The sequence below is a fragment of the Sturnira hondurensis genome, unplaced genomic scaffold (genome assembly GCF_014824575.4).
Source record: "Sturnira hondurensis isolate 20B ecotype Veracruz unplaced genomic scaffold, ASM1482457v3 Scaffold0010128, whole genome shotgun sequence".
In the NCBI taxonomy this organism is placed as follows: domain Eukaryota; kingdom Metazoa; phylum Chordata; class Mammalia; order Chiroptera; family Phyllostomidae; genus Sturnira; species Sturnira hondurensis.
In genome coordinates, this window is record NW_028082759.1 from 14,391,518 (window position 1) to 14,411,055 (window position 19,538).

Here is a 19,538-nt window from a genome sequence, read left to right on the forward strand (position 1 = left end):
TGCTTGTGCTACATTTGGAGCTTGAAATGATCAGTGACATTTCCTCTGATGAGGTTAAACAGCCTGGCTCCTGGGGCTGCACATTTGCATAATAAAGATCAGAAGTCAGTGCCTCCTACATCTCTCTGGGCACCAGCCGACTGGTGTCCTTGGTTCAGGGACACCACTTCCTAATGTACTTCCATATGCAGCCCTGGGCAGTGATTCTAATCTTTGGCTTGCATGTGAAATGTCAGGGTTCCTCTTTTTTTTCTTTTTTGTCTCAGAGAACAACAAATTATGTTTTTCAATGAGAAGGTGCTGTGTGTAACGGAGCATACAATCTGAAAATGCAGAGGCAACATCTGTGACCCGGGGTGCCACCCTAGCAAACCGGAGTCTATTTTCCCAGCTATCAGTTGATGGGAAAACATCACTTTAGATGCAATAATTAATCATTAGTCAAAATGGATAGCCCCATTGGTTCCTCGCCTCTCAGACAACCCTGCACAGCCTGACAATAAATCAGGAAAATACATTTCTTAATATCCAAAGGAATGCATTTCCAGACAGCCTCTTCAGTCCGTAGCGCTTTGCAGAAACCATCTATCATCTGCTGATAGGAGCTGATTCTCCCCAGGTGCTAGTTTGAGGAAGGGAAGGCAGAGCCCAGAGGAAGGGAGGCAGGGAGTTCCAGTTGGTGGCTGTAAACAAAACACAAAAACAAACAAGCTCTTCTTACAGTGGCGGCTCTGAGTCCTGGAGGATGGCAGCCATCCCCTTGCCCACCTGGACCTGTTGGTTCCTTCCCCCTTTGTTATGTCTTCTCTCTCGGCTTGAGACCTTGTCACAGCTAGCCCATTCCGCCTTGGCCTGGCCGGCCACAAGTGGCTAGTCCCCAAAGTCCCATCCTCGTCCTTGTCCCAGTGGCAGCTGTAGATTAATCTCCCCGGGCCATTTCTCTGCTTGACGCCCAGCTCTCTGTGGGTCCACTGAAATATTTACAGCATCCCAAATGCTCTGAGAAACCCAGTGATCTGCTGCGTATGGTGGAAAGAAAAGTGGGTGGGAGCTCAAGATGGGAGGAGGGAATCTGAGGGCTGCCCTAGACTCTTCCTCCTTATTTGAGGGTGACCTCTTCTGGGTGGCCTCCTTCTCCCCAGCTATGAAAAGGAGGTGGTGTTGACGGTCTCCCATCTGTGCTTGTTGGCGCCCCAAATTTCTGAGGCCGTGGCTCGAGGTGAGGTAGGAGGGAGCATGGGGGAGGGAGGGGGAAGGAAAGAGCCGCAAAGGTCAACTGGGATGGCCGGCTTTTCTCGTTGCACCTAAGAGGCAAAATCAAAAATCCAAATCCGTCTGAGTCAGATGATCTGTGGAGCCGTTTCTAATCTGTAAATCCTATAGTTCTCCATCTCGGTCCTGCCCATTCCATTACTGAGTCTGAAACGATTTAGAAAATGCTGCTTCGTCTCGGGGCCTGTAACTGCATCTCTCAGTTACCAGACCAGTGGCTCCCAAACAGAAGTGGCAACATCTGGAGACGTGGTCGGTTGTTATCACGACCAGGGAGAAGGGAGCTATGGGCATCTAGTAAGTGGAGACCAGAGATGCTGCTAAACATCCTACCATGTACAGGACAGACCCCCACAACGAAGGATGACCTGGCCCCCAGCGCTGACAGCGGAGAGGTTGAGAAGCCTGTGCCAGGGAAGCAAGCGGGCTCCCAGGTGAGCCTCGGAGTGGGAAGAGTGTTCATTTAGCTTTGCTTCCGCCCAGCTCAGGCCGAGAGGTTCAATCTATTTGCAGCTCCTCCCTGCAGAACTCGGGTCTGAGACAGAACACTCCTGCCCCGGGGACAGCGGCAGTGGAATTCTTTCATTCTCTTTGAGAGAGGAACTCTGGCATTGCCTGGTGCTCAAGCACCCCGGAGCTGCCCAAGATGTTACATTCTGCTTCCTTCTAGATCAAGAGCTGGTAATAGTAACGCAACTGTTGACTTTCCGTTCACTCAGTCAGCAAATAGTTACTGATTACCTCCTACGGCTTGGGATCAGTGAGAGCAGCTCTAGGTGCTGGGGACGGAGCAATGGGTGCAGTCTCTGCCTTTGTACAGCACCCTAGTTGGGGGGGAGGACAGAATCAGAAGTACAAATTGATACATAAGACTCGGGAGGTAAGAAGTGCTGTGAATATTATGAAGCAGCAGGGGCACCAGAGCGAGAGGAGGTTGCGACGGCTGGGAGGAGCCTCTCTGAGGAGGCAACATTGCAACAAAGTTAGGAAGGCCTGTGGTATCTGAGGGGCGGGGTTCCCAACGGAGCAAGTGAGCTGGAGGTAGGAGCCGCTCAGCCTTGAACCGCGTTCGCAAGGCGCTGAGAACGTTCCCGGAGTCACGAAGGTGGTCGGAGGGCCGGGGCTCACAGGACTGGGTCAGCCACGCGAGACGTTCGTATTTTTTTATTTGGAGAGATGGAAAGCCAGTAGAGAATTCAGAGACAGCATGGCATGAACAGATTTACAGTTGAAAAGCCAAAAAGCGAAAACAAACCGAAACCACCAAAATACCTTTGCCAGGCTTCAGTGGTCCTGGCCTCTCGCAGTGGAGCAAAGTCTCGAAATGTTCTGGTTTGGGGGGGTGCTTTTTTTAATTTAAAGAACACCGAGGCACTCCTCGAAACCAGAGATTACCAGGGCTGCCCCTGCAACCCCCCAGGGCCAGATGGAGAGGAGTTCGGAATATCTTAAGGCTAGGAAGAAGTTCTCAAGTTTAATCAAACAAATTAATGCAAATTCATTTCTCTTGAATAAAAGGAACTCCTTGCCACACACCACGTTTAGGAGACAGGGATCAGTTGGGGTGAAAGGGAACCAATCACAGAGCCTGCGTTTCAGAAAGGCTGGCATCACAAAACGAATCCGCCAAGTTCACAGCTGGGAGAGGGTACGCTGTCTGTAATTTGTTCATACGTTGCCAGCCCTTCCCACACAACTTTGCAAATAAAACGCAACACTTGTTTCAATATTTACTGACTTGTTGACCCATTTTTGTTGTTGTTGTTAATTAGATTTTTTTCAAAAGAAAACAAACGTTGTAACAGGAAATTAATCCAGACAGCCTGGACAGCGAGACAGCTCCACCAGGCTCCGGTTAGGCATCAAGTCATGACTTAGCAAAATTACAGTATCCAAGAGGAGAAATTAATTAGAAATATCAGAAATAGGCTCTGAAGGTAAAAAAAAAGGTTAAGACCCACCCCTACCTCCAATCTGTGGCTATTACAGTAACGTGATCGATGGGAAAACATTTGTTTAGAATACAAAGAGTTGCATCAATTGTTTTTCTGTTATTTACCCTTAAATGTGTTTAGCCCCAAACCTCTTTCTCCTGCAAGAAGTGGTTGGCTGAACAATTCTGTAGCTGTTCCCACAAAACAAAAAAGCTATTTTTTAAGATGTTGCACTGGAGTCCTTGCCTTTTAAAAACTTTTAATGGCTTTGTGCTTCAGTCAGCGCCTTCAGGTTAAGTTAAAGCCTTCGACTGGCTCCCCTTAGGGGCCTCTCTGAGGTCGAGCTGAGAGCACCTTCAGGATCTCAGGGACAAAGGGGTTTTCTGTCTCCTGACTACCAGCCTGTGGACTCCAGCTGCCCTGGCCAAAAAAGAATTGACTCAGAAAGTCTCAGCAGAAAAGTCTGACCCCAGCAAGCACTGTTGCCCATGGCTACCATCATGACCCAGGCCTGCATTTGCAGGGCTGGGGAAGAAGGACCACAGGGGTCAAGGTGATCGTGGAAAAGGAATTGCATGGTTTTGGTGGTCACAGAATTTCTCTCAGTGGACTAGACGTAAAGGTGGTGTCGCAGCTGCAGGATGATGTTGTTAACGAGAGCGGGTCCGCGAAACACAGTCGTAGACGCCGAAGTGTTGAGCAGGTGTTTCCTCTTCACGGCAGCTGAAAGAGGTGAGTAGCTCTGTGGCCTGGTTTCCTCTGACAAGGACGAGGAGGCTCCCGGGTCTGGCCCACCCTTGTGCATCACTTCGCCCTTTGGGCCAGGGCTGGAGTTCCCGGCAGGAGGAGGGGAAGTGCCCACCTACCCCTGAGCTGGAGATTTCTCTCACCCGCTTTGCTGCTTCGCAGGGAGGGTGACCCAGGGCATCTCCCGGCATGAACAGCCTCTCTCACACTCATGGAAGCCCCATGGCAGGCTGGCAGTCCAAACAGGGAGGCAGTAAATGGGAGATGGTTTCACATCCTTTGCCACTTCTCCCAACAAAAAGTGAAATCGAGCCCTGGCTGATGTAGCTCAGTGGATTGAGCACAGGCCTGTGAAGCGAAGGGTCGCCAGTTCGATTCCCAGTCAGGGCACATGCCTGGGTTGAGGGCCAGCTCCCCAGTAGGGGGCTCACAAGAGACAACCACACATTGATGTTTCTCTCCCTCCCTTTCTCCTTCCCTTCCACTCTCTCTAAAAATAAATAAAAATCTTTTTAAAAAAGTGAAATCGAGTATCCTTCCCTGTGAAGGGTGCGGGCTGACCCTGTTTCTTGCCCTGACCACTAGGAAGCGGCAGAAGTAAAGCCGTGTGACCCCCTAAGGCTGAGCTTTAGGAGGTGCCCAGCTTCTGGCCCTGTCTGCTTGGAACACGGCAGGTGGACCCCCGACCCTGAGCTGTATAACGCCGGGAAGAGGAGACATGGCAGTCAGCAGCAGCCACCAGCCCTGCGAGTCATAGGGATATTCCAGCCCAGTCTACAACACGCGAGGCAGAAGAACCGCCCCGTGGAGCCCGGGGAAAACCCAGGCTCGTGGAAGCTATTGAACGGGGGTGGCCCTGGTTGCTCTAAACCACCGAGTTGTGGGGCAGTTTGTTTCACACCGGTGGATGAACAACAGTCTGTTTACCCAGGAAAATGCCCCCTTGACAGGAAAGATCTGGACGGTGTTGTGTTTGGACCTGGAACCCCTGGCTCCGATGTGGCCAAGTGAGAACTCTGCCCTAGAAGACCCCTTGTTTGCCGCTTGGGGCGATCTCTGAGGCGGGGTGGACGTGCAGCAGTGATGTCCGTGGCCCCCATGCGTGTCTTTCTACAGTGGTCCCACAGTGCTTTCCTCTGTGGACCCCCGGGTCTCCCTGTGCCTCCCGAGGCCCTCCCCTGGATGCGCCTGGCCGGGAATCCAGGAGGAGAGGGTGGGAACCCATGCCAATGAGCTCACAGGGGCTGGAAAACGAGCAGGGGCCTCTCTTTCCGACACGCCCCGTTTAAAAGGAAGGGTTTTGTTGCCGAGTGGACACATCAGGAATGCCTGTCTTTGGCAAGTTACTGAACTCAATCCTCGTTAAGTTCCGGTGAGAATTAAAAGTGGAAATACCCATGAACTTCTTAGTGCTGTGCCTGCAGGAATTAGGTGCTCAATAAAAACCCTTTCTGAATTTACAGTGGCTTTTGTTTCACCATTAAAATGGCCCGTGACTTCAGTAGCTTACCTCTGAAAAAGCAGTTAATTATGTGCCAAAGGAAATGAGTATATTCAAGATTTATTTTCATACCTGCCATTCTGACCCTCTGTAGTATGTTATACCAAAATGACCTTCATGAAGTCACAACGCAGGTAGGTGGCCTCCATCCGTGACATGCTCTGCCTGACCATTCCTGGATGGACAAGCAGAGGCCCATTCTCCAAACTGGGCTGGCTGCATTTTTTTTCCTGGCCTCACCTTGGGCCAAAGGGTCATATGTCTGCTCACTGCATGAGCCTCTCGTCAAGTGCAAATGGACGGGAGATCTCAGATCCATTTACACCCGAGGAAGAGGCTTCCATGCCCCACTCGGGCATTTAGGGCCTAGTGTGTACGTACATGTTTCCCCACAGACGTGTTTATCCAGCTCTCTCAAATTCTCTTTACTCTGACTGCTTTCATGGAGGGTTTGTCGGACCTCGGAGTTTCCAGAAAGACTGAACACCCTGGCACTCACCTAGTCCAATAATCAGAGCCAGTTCTGAACTCCAGGTTTAAAAAAACAAAACTTCCTTGGAGTGGTTTGGAGAGGCGACACAGGGGCTACAGTTCTTTCTCTGTCTTGCAAAAGACACAACCCCAACACTCCTCGTTCTTCAAAGACTTAGAGGGGAGGTGGCTGACACGCGGAAGGGGGACATAGTTTTCATTTCCGCGGGTCCTTAAGGCAACGGAGGAAGCTCAGAGGCCACAGGAGTCTAGTTAATGAGCAGGTTATACAATATTCATTGTGCCGAGTTTAACTCTTCAAACAGAACGTCTAATTGTGAAAAGAAAAAAGGCAGCTAAATGCAGATGTTAAGACAACAAAGCTCGGGAAGGACGCTGTTGATGAAAGCATCTCGTCGCTGCTTCCTCCGCCAACCGCGCAGCAGCGACAGCCGCCCAGCGCTCGTCAGCTGTTCTCATTAGCGCTGTTCTGGCTGAGACGCCAGCCCACAGGGTCTGACGAGGCCACAGAGGGGCCTGGGATGGCGGGCTGCTCAGAGGACTGTTTTCTTGCTACCCACAGAGGGAGCGATCCAGTCCTATTTGGCTCCAACCACTCCTGTTCTCCCGGATCTGCCTGACGGGCCCGTCTCACCGCCGTCGCTCCTGGCCACAGCACGTGGGGCAGGCTCCCTGAAGGACACCCGTGTCTGCTTTCAGCAACACTGGGTGTGCAGGTAGCAGAGGCCAGCAGCCAAAAACATGCCCAAAGTGGCTGAAAGGCATAGCAGGATTGTCAGCTGAGGAGTCCTGAGCTGGGTCTCTGAAGGGGCACCGGCTCCCTCTTGCCCAGGCACAGGCCTTGGGTGGGCCTCCCTGGGGTAGCCCACTCTGCCCTCTCCATTTGCCTCTTTCACTCTGGGCAGCTCGTGCTTTGACTGGGGCAAGAAGCTGGCAGAGGGCCCAGGTCCCTGTGACCAGCCAGTGGCAGTGGGTGGCCCAGGAGAGTCCAAGGTGTGGAAGACAGGAGACAGGCTGGCTGCCCCAGCCCCACCCCTACCCCTAGCCAGAGGCTAGGGCCAGAGGCGCTGAGGATAGGTAAGAGGGACAGTGTCCAGCCAAGGCCTCATCGCTGTCCTGTTGGAGACCTCCAACTTGTCCTAGAAAAGCAAAGGGAAAAATGTCAAAGGGGCCAGTCTTCACCCAAATTGCCAATGAGCTTTGCAACCAACCTGTGTTCTTTAAGGAATTCCAGGCAGCAGCTGAAAACCCAGTCTAGTGCCTACTCCTCAAAAGAGCACAGAGTAAGAAGCCCCAGTAGATAAATACGCATTTGTTACTGATGGGGACAGGGTGGCTAATGGAAGCCACACAGAGAACATGGAGGCCAGTGGCAAGAACAAACTTAGGATGACTTCTGGACCAGCATCCGTGACTGTCATCTCCAACGGCTGACAGCTTTGTGTGTCTTTTTATGCTACCACCCATGCGAGAGGGACTGTTTCGTCTTGATGATGGTTCTGATAAATTTGAGGAAGAACATTATACCATGTTTTATTCTGCACTCCTTTTAAGACTTCAAAGGAATAGTAAATCAGCGGGCATGCAGATGTTATACTGCCCATTGAGCTGACCTCCGGGACCTCGCATGGTCTTACGAGGTCAGTGTTATGAAGAGGGGGTTGGGAGCAGGGAGGAGAGAGGAATTATTCACCAAGGCTGGGAGGGGAAACAAATCACTGAAACCATCAATTTCTACCATTGCCAATAATAACTTCAGAGACAAAGGCCGCTATTGGTTGGTAGAACAACATGATGTGTGTGTTACACCCTTGCCTCCTTCTCTCATGCTTTGGTTCTTGGTCTAATAGCTCTGATTTCCTAGTCGGGAACTCTCCACTCTGAGTTCAAAATACCAGCCTCACCCCCCTTGCGTAACGTGGGCTATTTATTACCTGTTCACTCCTATCCGAGGGCAGGCAAGTTTCCGACGGAGCAAAGCTTGCTTGGTTCACCCTGAGTCCTAAAAGGAAGAATAGAAGTACTGAGAAGAAGTCATCAAGTATTTGGATCAAGAAGCAACCTTTCCTGTCACTGCTGTGTATGCTGATAAAACCAGATTTCCTTGACAGATGCCTTGAGTATGGAGTCGAGGCTGGAGGTGGGGAAGGGGGAGAGGTAAGAGAGGATGGCAGCAAAGAACTCGTTGAATGCTGTTCTTTATTCTTTTGTATAAGTATATATTTATGAACTATAATATCTCTAAAACATAAAACATATATTTTATTTTGTTTTGTTTATAAAAACACGTTGGAGACCTCACCCTGTCCAAGAGACTAGACTTCCCCGAGTGGTTATCATACCCAGCCCTATTGACCAGTAGCCCTTCTACAGTCAGGGTTTCTCATACCCTTAGGAATAAACATGGTTGAGATCCCTTACCATCAGACTCCAAGACGTTTACATTTCCTCAGCATCCCGGGGTTGGGCATCACCCCACCACTTGACGGACTGGCCCACCCCCGCCTATTACCTGTGGTGGGCATTGGGGCTGGAAGCAAAGTCCTCGGTGAACAAGCTCCTGGGGGCCATGAGCCTGTCCAGCCCACGGGCATCCATACAGGGTTTGTGGGTTGGCTGCTGTCCCTGCTGCATGTCTGGCCATTGCTGGTGGTAGTAGCTGCGAGTGGCGATGGTTGGAACACAGCCTCTGCACCCCCAGGAAATTCTGACACCCCGGTTCCAGCAGGAACAAGATCTAAGCTGTCCTCCTCTGCAGCCCCAGCCAGGGCAACAGCAGGGGTATCTGCGCGCTGCTGGGAAGGAGGGCTGGGCAGCCTGGGAGCTGAACAGAGGCCCAAAGACACCACAGAGAGAGTGAGAGCACTTTCCTGGCACCAATCAGCCCCGACAGCGACAATAATGGGTAAATACTGGAGACTTTAATGTGCCTCGAGGACAGACCATTAAGTGTGAGCCACGGTCAACACAAAAATGATCTGGCCAGTAGCATAAGGCCTGACCATGCAGCAAAGCACTCTCCATTCCTGAGGTCTTTTCAGGGTGCAGGTCCCTGGGCTCCTGGGCTTGTGCGTTGTCCTAACAGGCATCAATCAGGGAATAGAGACGACTGCATTTTTTCTCCCCTCTGCCAAAACCTGTTCCTCGCTAGAAAAGAAAGTGGAATCTCACAAATTGCAGATTGGTGAAAGTCCTCAATCTTTCTTGCCGTATTAGTAAGATACGGCAAGTTTCCCAGATACCCTGGCCGGGTGGCTCAGTTAGTTGGAGCGTCATCTTCTGTACACCAAAAGGTTGCAGATTTGATTCCCAGTCAGGGCCTGTGTGGGAGGCAACTGACTGATGATTCTCTCTCATATAGGTGTTTCTCCCTCCCTCCCTCTCTCTCTAAAGTCAATAAGAAAACATATCCTGAGGTGAGGATTTAAAAAAACAATAACAAGGAAAGAACTTTCCTGGGTCATGATAATGGCTGGAGCCCCTGCTGGGTAGCCCTGCCCTGCCCTGCACTGCCCTCCACGGCCTTGCTCCCCCGTGAAAGGCTGGCACAGTCACCCAGCATTAGAAATGCAGTGACCGAGTGCAGGCTTTGCAGTCCAATCGTTTCTGAGTTCTGTTCTCCACTCTGCTAATTCCTGGAGGCTTAAGGTAAGTTCTGGAACATCAGTTTCTTCATTTGCAAAATGGGACCCGTGACAGTACATACAGCACGCCGTTGCCGAGGAGGTGAAATGGAGTCAGTGAAGGAGAAGCACGGAGACCTGCTGGCACAGACGCACACCGAGGGCCCACCACCTCGACGATTAGGGGGACAGAGATGGTGTTCGCAAAGAGTGTTGGCAGAAATTTCTCTGCCCAGGAGCCCAACCAGTTAGGTTGAATCTTTCTGGGGGAGCTAGGGGTGTGCAACTTTGTTTCAATGCCTTTGTCACTCAGAAACATTGAGAACAAGTGAAAAACAAAGAAGCCTAACACAGACCCACAGAACGTGGCAAAAACTCTTGACAGTTTTTTTTAGGTTCCTACTTGAACTCTAGATGCATTTGGACATCTGCAGACCCACTGTGTGCCAGCGTCATTGCAGGTGCAGAATGGGTGTAGGTCAGTTGTTTCTGAATGGAAATCTAGAAGCAAAGACTCTTAGATGCCCACCCTCATCTATTACAGTGTGATGACAGCTTCAGTACCAGAGCTAAGAAGGTGATTATATCTGCCCACCAAGAAGTATGGGGGAAGTTCCACAAAGGAGAGACCCGAACTACGCCTTAGGAGAGAAATAGATCATCGTGAGGAGCGGTTGGTCTCACATGAGGAACTGTCAGAAGGCAACAGGTGGACACATGGAAGCAGGTCACGTCCGGCAAGGTTGGGCAGGACCCCAAAGTGTCCCAAGGGTCTGTTGGGAAACGTCTGAGAAATACAACAGGCCGTCCTCCCACTGTGAAAATGCATAATCCCCACTGGCCTGCTGGGGTCTCCTTCCAGTTACAAATCTGTTGCACTTTGTTAGATGAATGATACCTCCCCCAACACACACACACTCACACTCACTCACTCCTTTTTCCTCGGGAAAACGCTAGGTTCTGTGAAGAGGAAGAAGCAGGAAAACAGGCTGGGCCCAGAGGGGCAGAGTGTCAGCGGCGTAATAAGGAGTTTGCCCTGTGGCGGCTCTGACCGGAGTTTTCAACCCCGGGGAGACAGGCCTCCCAGCAGGGTCACCCATCAGAGAGCAGGTCGGACCGCAGGGTGGCCCTTCCTGAAGCCTCCCTTTTATTCATATGCATATTAAAAGCAGTACACTTGGGGTTAGAAAGCAACATTTGCATGATTTATAAAATTAAACATAAGACTTCAGACACGTGGTGGGCTGGCAGGGTCCTCTTCAGGCCAATCTGAAGTGTTTTCTCTGCTTTCAGGAATAACGGTGGTGGAGGCTGCAGGAGCAGTGCTGGGAGGGGACAGGGTTTGGGGCAAAGGGGTGGCCCAGGCTTGGCCCTGAGCTTGGGTCTGCCGGACTGAGCCAAGGCGGGGGTTCCAGTCGGATCCTGGACGTGCCATGTTAGCCAAGGCTGAAGGGAAGAATAACGGAAAGTGGGATTGAATGGAGTAAAGACTAGATTTCCTGAGTGGGCGATTGGATGCCTTTATGAGTACATCTGTTCAGAGCACTTAACTAGAAATACATAATGAAAATGAATCCCATAGCACCAGTGATTTTCTGGTAGGTCAAGCATTGTCTAGCTGGTTAATGTTTTAGTTTTTTGTACTTCTGGCCAAGAAGGAGATGTAGGTAGATACACTTTGACTCCTCGCACAACTAATAGAAGGAAAACGACCAATTTAAAAGCAAAAAATAACCAGCAATGCCAGAAAATCAAACTGTATGGAATTCTGGAAGTCTGACAACCACAGAGGTAAAGAAGAAACATTCATTGAAACTGGTATGAGGGGCAGCGACGGGCAGCCAGGGCAGAGTGGACTCACAGCAAGGTGGCGGCTGGTAGACTAGGCGGTCCCACGTTTGTGTGAGGATAAACCAGGAGAAACAACCAGGGAATCAGACAGACCACACAACCCAGGGTTCCGCCGCAGGAAAATAAAGCCTCAAACTTCTGACTGTTAAACCTGTGGGAGTTGCAGCGGCGGGAGAAACTCCCAGCCTCACGGGAAAATTCATGGGAGAGTCCCACTGAGTCCTAGGATGTACACAGTCCCACCCACCCAAGAATCAGCACCAGAAGGGCCCAGTTTGCTTGTGGGTAGTGGGGAAAGTGGCTGAAAGCTGCTGAGAAAGCCGCATTGTTCTCTCTCTGACTCCCCCCCTACATACGGTGCCACAATGCAGCAAAGAGGGTTGCCCTGCCCTGGTGAATACCTAAGGCTCTGCCCCTTACAAAGTGACAGCTGTGCTGAGACCAAGAAATATGGCCTAAAGGAAAGAACAGATCAAAACTCCAAAAATAGAACTAAGAGATGAAGAGATAGCTAAACTATCAGATGTAGAGTTCAAAATGCCGGTAATCAGAATACTCACAGAAATAGTTGAGTATGGTCACAAAATAGAGGAAAAAGAGAAGGCTATGCAAAATGAAATAAAGGAAAATGTATAGGGAACCAACAATGAATCAAAGGAAACTAGGACTCAAATAAACAGTTTGGAGCAGAAGGAGAAATAAACAATAGACCAGAACAAAATGAAGAAATAAGAATTCAAAAAAATGAGGAGAAGCTTCGGAGCTTCTGGAATAACTGTAAACGTTCCAACATCTGAATCATAGGGGTGCCAGAAGGAGAAGAGGAAAAGCAAAAAATTGAAAACTTATTTGAGAAAATATCAAAGGAGAACTTCCTTAATCTGGCAAAGGAAATAGACTGCCAGGGAGTCCAGGAAGCTCAGAGAGTCCCAAAGAAGCTGGACTCAAGGAAACACACACCAAGGCACATCATAATTACATTATCCAAGATTAAAGATAAGGAGACAATATTAAAAGCAGAAAGAGAACAGGAGACAGTTACCTTCAAAGGGGTTCCCATAAGACTATCAGCTGATTTCTCAAAAGAAATCTTGCATAGAAGAAGGGGCTGGAAAGAAGTATTCAAAGTCATGAAAGTCAAGGACCTACATCCAAGATTACTCTATCCAGCAAAGCTTTCATTTAACATGGAAGGGCAGATAAAGTGCTTCTCAGATAAGGTCAAGTTAAAGGAGTTTATCATTACCAAGCCCTTATTATATGAAATGTTAAAGGGATTTATCTAAGAAAAAGAAGATAAAAATATGAAGAGTAAAATGACAACAAACTCACAACTATCAACAACTGAACCTAAACAAAAACAAACTCAGCAAAGAACTAGGACAGGAAGAGAATCACAGCATGGGGCTCACATGGAGGGCTATCAGCGGGGAGGGGGAGAGAATGGGGGGAAAAGGTACGGGGAATAAGAAGCATAAATGGTAGGTACAGAATAGACAGGCGGAGGTTAAGACCTGTCTATTTTGGAGTATAGGAAATGGAGAAGCCAAAGAACTGATATGTATGACCCACGGACATGAAATAAGTTGGAGGGCAAGGGTTGCTGGTAGGAGGGTGTTGCAGGGTGGAGGGGAATAAAGAGGAGAATAAATGGAACAACTGTCATGGCATAATCAATAAAATATATATTTTTAAGTGTTTTAGTTTTTTGTTTTTGTTTGTTTGTTTTGGAAGTTCATGGGCCAGTGGGGTCTAAAGCCACACGGCGAACCAGAAAAACACTCCATTGCCATCCAAACCATCTCTCATTCCTGATTCTGTTCTCCAACCCAGGCTGCAAAGAGCCATCTTCCTACTTACCTACTGTGGAAAGTCACAGTGGAAACTGGATGAGTTTTTATTTAAAACAGAAGAAAAGATCATTTCTTTCTCTAGCTGGCTATGTAGCTTCAGCGTTTGGGAGGGTTGGTAAGAGTCGGGGGGGGGGAGGTGGGCGCGATTTGGGGGGCTGGCAGCACTGTTCTGACTCTCCAGTCTAGAGCTCAGCTTGCTCTGTGGGGCTGAGCAGACGAAGAGCGTCACAACGAGCAGCTGTACCCACCCTGCTAACTGCTGTCACCACATCCCCGAGAACTGCTTAACAGTTGGCAGAGGCCGGTGGTTATTCCTCGTGTTGCAGGTACTGGAACCCAGTAAATCTGAAGTGAAAATAAGTAGGTAAAAGTGAGGATGGCAACCTAGCCACTGCATACAGTGGCAAGCTGTACCTGGCGCAGGTCCTTCGATACCCTCTGGCCTCTGCCCAGGGCTTGGCATCGGGGGGCCCAGTTCCATGCAGCTGTCAGAATGGGCTCCGCTGTGTGTCTGTTGAGACCCGACAGGTGATTCAGCCTTGCCCAGAAAACGAAATACGACTGGATGACCAGTAAACTGCAGAAGGAGAAAGCACAGGGTTGAGAGCTCAGTTTTCCTTACATGATACCGGGGGTCATCCTACTAGAACAGAGAGAACGACAAAACAATAAAGAAGAACAAAAGTCCAAACAGACAAGAACCAGAGAGAAAGGATTACATTTTCTTTTGAGTGACTTNTTGTTTGTTTTGGAAGTTCATGGGCCAGTGGGGTCTAAAGCCACACGGCGAACCAGAAAAACACTCCATTGCCATCCAAACCATCTCTCACTCCTGATTCTGTTCTCCAACCCAGGCTGCAAAGAGCCATCTTCCTACTTACCTACTGTGGAAAGTCACAGTGGAAACTGGATGAGTTTTTATTTAAAAACAGAAGAAAAGGTCATTTCTTTCTCTAGCTGGCTGTGTAGCTTCAGCGTTTGGGAGGGTTGGTAAGAGTCGGGGGGGGAGGTGGGTGCGATTTGGGGGGCTGGCAGCACTGTTCTGACTCTCCAGTCTAGAGCTCAGCTTGCTCTGTGGGGCTGAGCAGACGAAGAGCGTCACAACGAGCAGCTGCACCCACCCTGCTAACTGCTGTCACCACATCCCCGAGAACTGCTTAACAGTTGGCAGAGGCCGGTGGTTATTCCTCGTGTTGCAGGTACTGGAACCCAGTAAATCTGAAGTGAAAATAAGTAGGTAAAAGTGAGGATGGCAACCTAGCCACTGCATACAGTGGCAAGCTGTACCTGGTGCAGGTCCTTCGACACCCTCTGGCCTCTGCCCAGGGCTTGGCATCGGGGGGCCCAGTTCCATGCAGCTGTCAGAATGGGCTTCGCTGTGTGTCTGTTGAGACCCGACAGGTGATTCAGCCTTGCCCAGAAAACGAAATACGACTGGATGACCAGTAAACTGCAGAAGGAGAAAGCACAGGGTTGAGAGCTCAGTTTTCCTTACATGATACCGGGGGTCATCCTACTAGAACAGAGAGAACGACAAAACAATAAAGAAGAACAAAAGTCTAAACAGACAGAAGAACCAGAGAGAAAGGATTACATTTTCTTTTGAGTGACTTCATTCTTTTTAAAAACAAAAACAATAGCAGCAAATAATGAAATTAGGAAAGGACAAGCACCAATCAAAAAATACAGTCATTAAAAATCTCGTTTTGACTACAGGGTAGCTTCCTTATGTATCTCAACTCAAAAGGTCCTACATTTGACTTTGTTATTAGTCACGACTGGTCTATTGTTAACTAGATTACATCATTGACTGAAAGTTTGTAATTCTTCTGTACAGTTGTACATTGCTATTGTAATCACAGATTCTATTGAAAATTAGAAGTAAATCATTAATAAATACTCTTAAGTAATATTTTGAATACATAATGACTTTCTTCAGTAAAAAATTAGTTGCAGAGACATTATCTCATTGCTCTCCCCAACGTTTCACCAAGGTAGGGATTATTGGCAAATGTTATTTTCCTCACTGTGAGTACTCAGAAAGCAGTTATAAACACGGACTCATTCGCTGAAGCCGTCCAGAGAGCTGAGGTGCCAGCGAGAGTCACGGTTCAGGTCCCCGCAGGTGGACGGTTACTGCAGGAACGGACCGCAGGGGTGCGCGAGCATGGGGTGGCTCTGGGAGGGGCTTCTGACCAACGACTCGGCCCCTTTCTGCCAAAGGAAGATCATGGCGTCTAAACTACTTCCTGTGTAGCACCACACAGCAGCTACGACGGTAAATCCGAGAATAGAAATGGGATGCTCTGAGAAATAAAAGTAACTCCACTGGTGTGAGGACTTCACACACCACGCACACCTGCTCTGGATCAGAACCAAGGGCATGGCAGGAGCTGGGTGCCGCCAGCGGCCAGGCAGGCACCGTCATGGCACAGGGTTCTGCTCCTTGCGGTTCTGCCTGCTGCATTAGGGCGCAAGGAGGAGACGGAAACCCTCTCTGCTCACTGCTCCCAGCGCGGAGGGGAAGCCCGGAGGGGGAGCCCCGGGTCTGGATGCCACCGCCCTCAGGTTCAGCCTCCCTCTTGTATCTACGAGCGAGTGGGGAAAAGCAACTGAGAAAGAAAAGAAACACACCACTTTCTAAAAACAACACTAAAATTACCCTGCTTGGCAAATGCAGGTGTCTTGGTCAGAGTCGTGATGGCCAATGCTTGCACAGCGCCCTCTGTGGCCAGGCACTGTTCTGGGCCCCTGGCCCACGCTGGCCCACCCCTAGAAGGAAGTGCTATTATTGTTCCACCCACGGGATGGCTGACCAGCCAAGGGGCAGAGACTCAGTGGCTTCCCCCTGGGCCAAGGAAGGTGTCCACCTGTCTGTCCACCTCCCTCTCTCCTTCTCAGCTCTCTCTCTGCCTTCCCACTAGCAGTCCTCTGGTCCTTTAATGAGAAGTTCCTGGAGCTGTTGACCAAGATTCACCTGTGTCCAGGAAGGAGGGGAAACCACATATTCCAGAACATGGATGATGGCAAAGAGGGGAGATGGGGGCAATGTTCTGTAGTTGCCCTCCATGTAGGCCCTGTAGTTAGGGCAGCTCCAGGGACCCCATCCCTGTTATAAAGCGGCTGAGAGGTGGGGGACAGAGGGGATGCTCCCCTCTTTTCAAAGTGGAAGGCTAGTTACCAAGAAGCAGCGCTTCACTCTCTTACAGGAATCTGATGTCCCCCACGGGCTGGGCGGGGGCCTTTCACACAAAGGACAGGGTTCCCTTCCGGGACTTGTCCCAGTGGGTGACCGTGTCGAACTCTTCGAAACAAGCCATCAGTTTGGAACCGGGAGGGACAAGCAGGAAAGTGACGGCTGTTTGATGACCAGACCCTCTTCAAGCCTGAAGCAGAAACCCCACGAAGTCACGGCCGCTCCTCACGGTCACTGCAGCAGAGAACGGCCACTGGAGGTGACGCACTTGGCATAGGGCCACTTGGGTTTAGGTGGCAACTGTAACACTGCAGGCTTGGAGTTTGAGACCAGCCCCCACAAAATGAACCATTCAGTAGGGAAAAAAAAAAGAAATCGATGTGCTGTTTTACACCACAAATGATTTCCATTTGGATCAGAGATCATGCAAAAGTAGAATTCATAAGAATTTAAAACAATGTGATTTCCCCTTAAATATTGGAGTTAGGAATGCTCTTCTAAGCAAAACCCAGGAGCCATAAAGGAAAAGATGATTTTTTTAAAATTCTGAATATAGAAGAAATAAAAAAAACAAATGATAAACTGAGAAAGTATTTGTTAGCTACAAAACAGACAAATATACAAATGGTTATAGTGAATCTGTAAAAAGATAACCCAAACTTATGAAAGGACACCACAGAATATAAAACAAACTCAAACAATACTGTAAAAATAACTATAACCGAGATACTATTTTATACCCATCACACACACACGAACTCTAAAACGTGTCATTGTTACCAGTTCCAGCAGGGCCACAGGAGAGCGAGAGCACTCACTCACGAAAGCTGGAACTCCATCCCAGGCCGCTCTCCGCCGGGGCGTGGAACTTGAGAGCAATGCAGTCACCCCTGATACAAGCCACTGCGTGCATGGGCCTAGAAAACATCATAGTGCGGGAAACAAGCCAGGCCCCAAATGACACATAGTGTGTGATTCCACTTACATGCAGTAGTACCCAGAATAGGCAAATTTCTGTCCATAGAGACAGAAAGAGTGGAGGTTACCAGGGCCTGGAGGGACAGACAGACAGACGGAGAGAGATTGTCTAATGGGACAGAGCTTCTGTAAGGATGATGAAAAAGTTCTGGAGGTGGACAGTGGTGATGGTTGTACAACACTGTGAATGTACCTAATGCCAGTGAATTGTCCAGTTAGACATGGTAAAGTTGACATTATGTCTAAAAACCACACACCCCGGGCAGTCACCCTTAGTTACCCTCTGTTGTAGCACCTGACATACCTGCGTAAGGCAACGTGGCAGACCCTGAGGTCCACTACCCAACAGCCTCTCTCCACTTACCCTCTGCAAACAGAACCCAGATGTTATGTTCCTGTTGAGAGTGGGGACCTCTCGCTTTCAAAACAGGCTTCTCTCTGTCGTCGGTCCCAAACTGCTGCTACAAGTCCCTCTTCACCCGTGACCCCAGTCTGGCCAAGGACAGCATGTAGGCTGAGAGGGCTGGCGGGTCCTGGGGGAACAAACCTCCCTGCCAGACACTCTATTCCGGTTTCGGTGCCAGTGTGAGACCTGCTACCCCAGCAGCCCTCCTGAGCCTGGGCGAAGCCAGAGGGACCACCCCAGCTCGCTGACAGTGGCCGAGCAGGAGAACAGAAACATCTTTGGGTCTTGTCATTGCCGAGTGTCTTCACCAAACACAGAAACCCCACCACCAGACTCAGTGAAAAAATTGAATCTTTCTTTACCCATGAACTCATCAGCTCTCCTGGCACTTGCAACTAAAAGAATCCTGGCTCGCACAGTGAACAGAAGTACAAGGATATTCAAAACAGTGTTCATAATGCCAACAATTAGAGAAGCAAATATCTAGCCACAGGAAACCAGTTAAACCCTTCACCTGATCTCTAGAAAACTGTCAGGAAATCATTGAAAATATGCTTATGTACACAGTAAAAGATGCCAATATTATTACTAGGTGAAAAATATAGACGTTGAACAGAATGCCTTAATTTGTGTCTTCACAAGGTTATATACTCTTTTGGGATATCACACTTACATATGCTTCTGTGAACGAACAGTTTCTGGAAAAATGTGCAAGAAACAACAATGTTTGCCTCTAAGGAATCAAACTGAGTGTCCAGAATAAGGGAGAGAAAACTTTCACTTTTTGATGTTTTATGTCAATGCTATTTGTGCCCTTTTCTCTCGTAAAGATGAGTACCAATATAGAGATTAGTTATGTGGTTCTCAGGATAACACGTATTTCATGTCTGTCTTTGGCTACATAATTGCCTCTTAGGGTTAAGTCGTTCTTTAGTCCAGGAAACTCCCGGTGGGACGAACACAATGTGGAGTTTGTCACGAGGGCCCTGGGGCTCCCTGGCTGTCTCGAAGCCTCTCCCATGCGTACCTGGCACTGTGTCACCTGGCGAGTAGGAAGACCTGCTGGTGGGAATGGTGATGTGGTGTGTCCTGGGGCTCTGAGGCTGGGCTTGGATGTGCTGGGGCCGCATGTCCTCACAGGCCTCTGAGCTGGCGCGGTGGGAGAAGGCAGATGAGCAGGAAGCCAGGCCGAGGGCCGTACAAACCCAGCCTGCGAGGGCAGCGGGGACTCTCATCCTGCCCTTTCCTGTGTCACAAGAAAACCGGCTTCAGTCCAGAGACTGTTTCAGTGCATTACAATGTGACTGACCTGCATCCCACACTGCCTTGAAACCCCAGGTACCTGTAATGCCGCCTCCCCAGACTGCAGGCGCTTAAGGTCAAGATCAAAAAGACACACCAAGCTATAGGGAGTATTTCCTTCCTAAACACATTTTTAAAAAAACCTTTCATCTTCTAATTTTCTCAAAAGACCAGACTGCTTCTTTTTCAAGAGAGGCTTTAATATTTCAGTGAAAAAAGACAATAAAATAATTGTATCTTAATAGAAACTCCTGACAAACTGCCTGCTACCCAAGGTCAGGCTGAGCTCCCATACATTACTGCTGAAGCGAGACCCCAGGCTTCCAGTGCGGTCAGGTGGCACGGCATCTGGGTGGCTTGGTTTAACATCTTATCTCCATAAT

The 19,538-nt window shown here is 49.3% G+C and overlaps 1 protein-coding gene across 1 annotated transcript; it reads right to left on the reverse strand.

Moving 5' to 3' along the window:
- Window positions 1-6,109: 6,109 nt before the first annotated feature.
- On the reverse strand, window positions 6,110-19,088 carry REELD1 (reeler domain containing 1). Its single transcript, XM_037058238.1, is given in 8 exon segments — window positions 6,110-7,085; window positions 8,249-8,294; window positions 8,459-8,564; window positions 8,567-8,770; window positions 14,561-14,683; window positions 14,686-14,723; window positions 16,481-16,703; window positions 18,881-19,088. Coding segments are annotated over 8 exon segments (1,554 nt in total). The 3' UTR covers window positions 6,110-6,479.
- Between the last annotated feature and the right edge of the window lie 450 nt (window positions 19,089-19,538).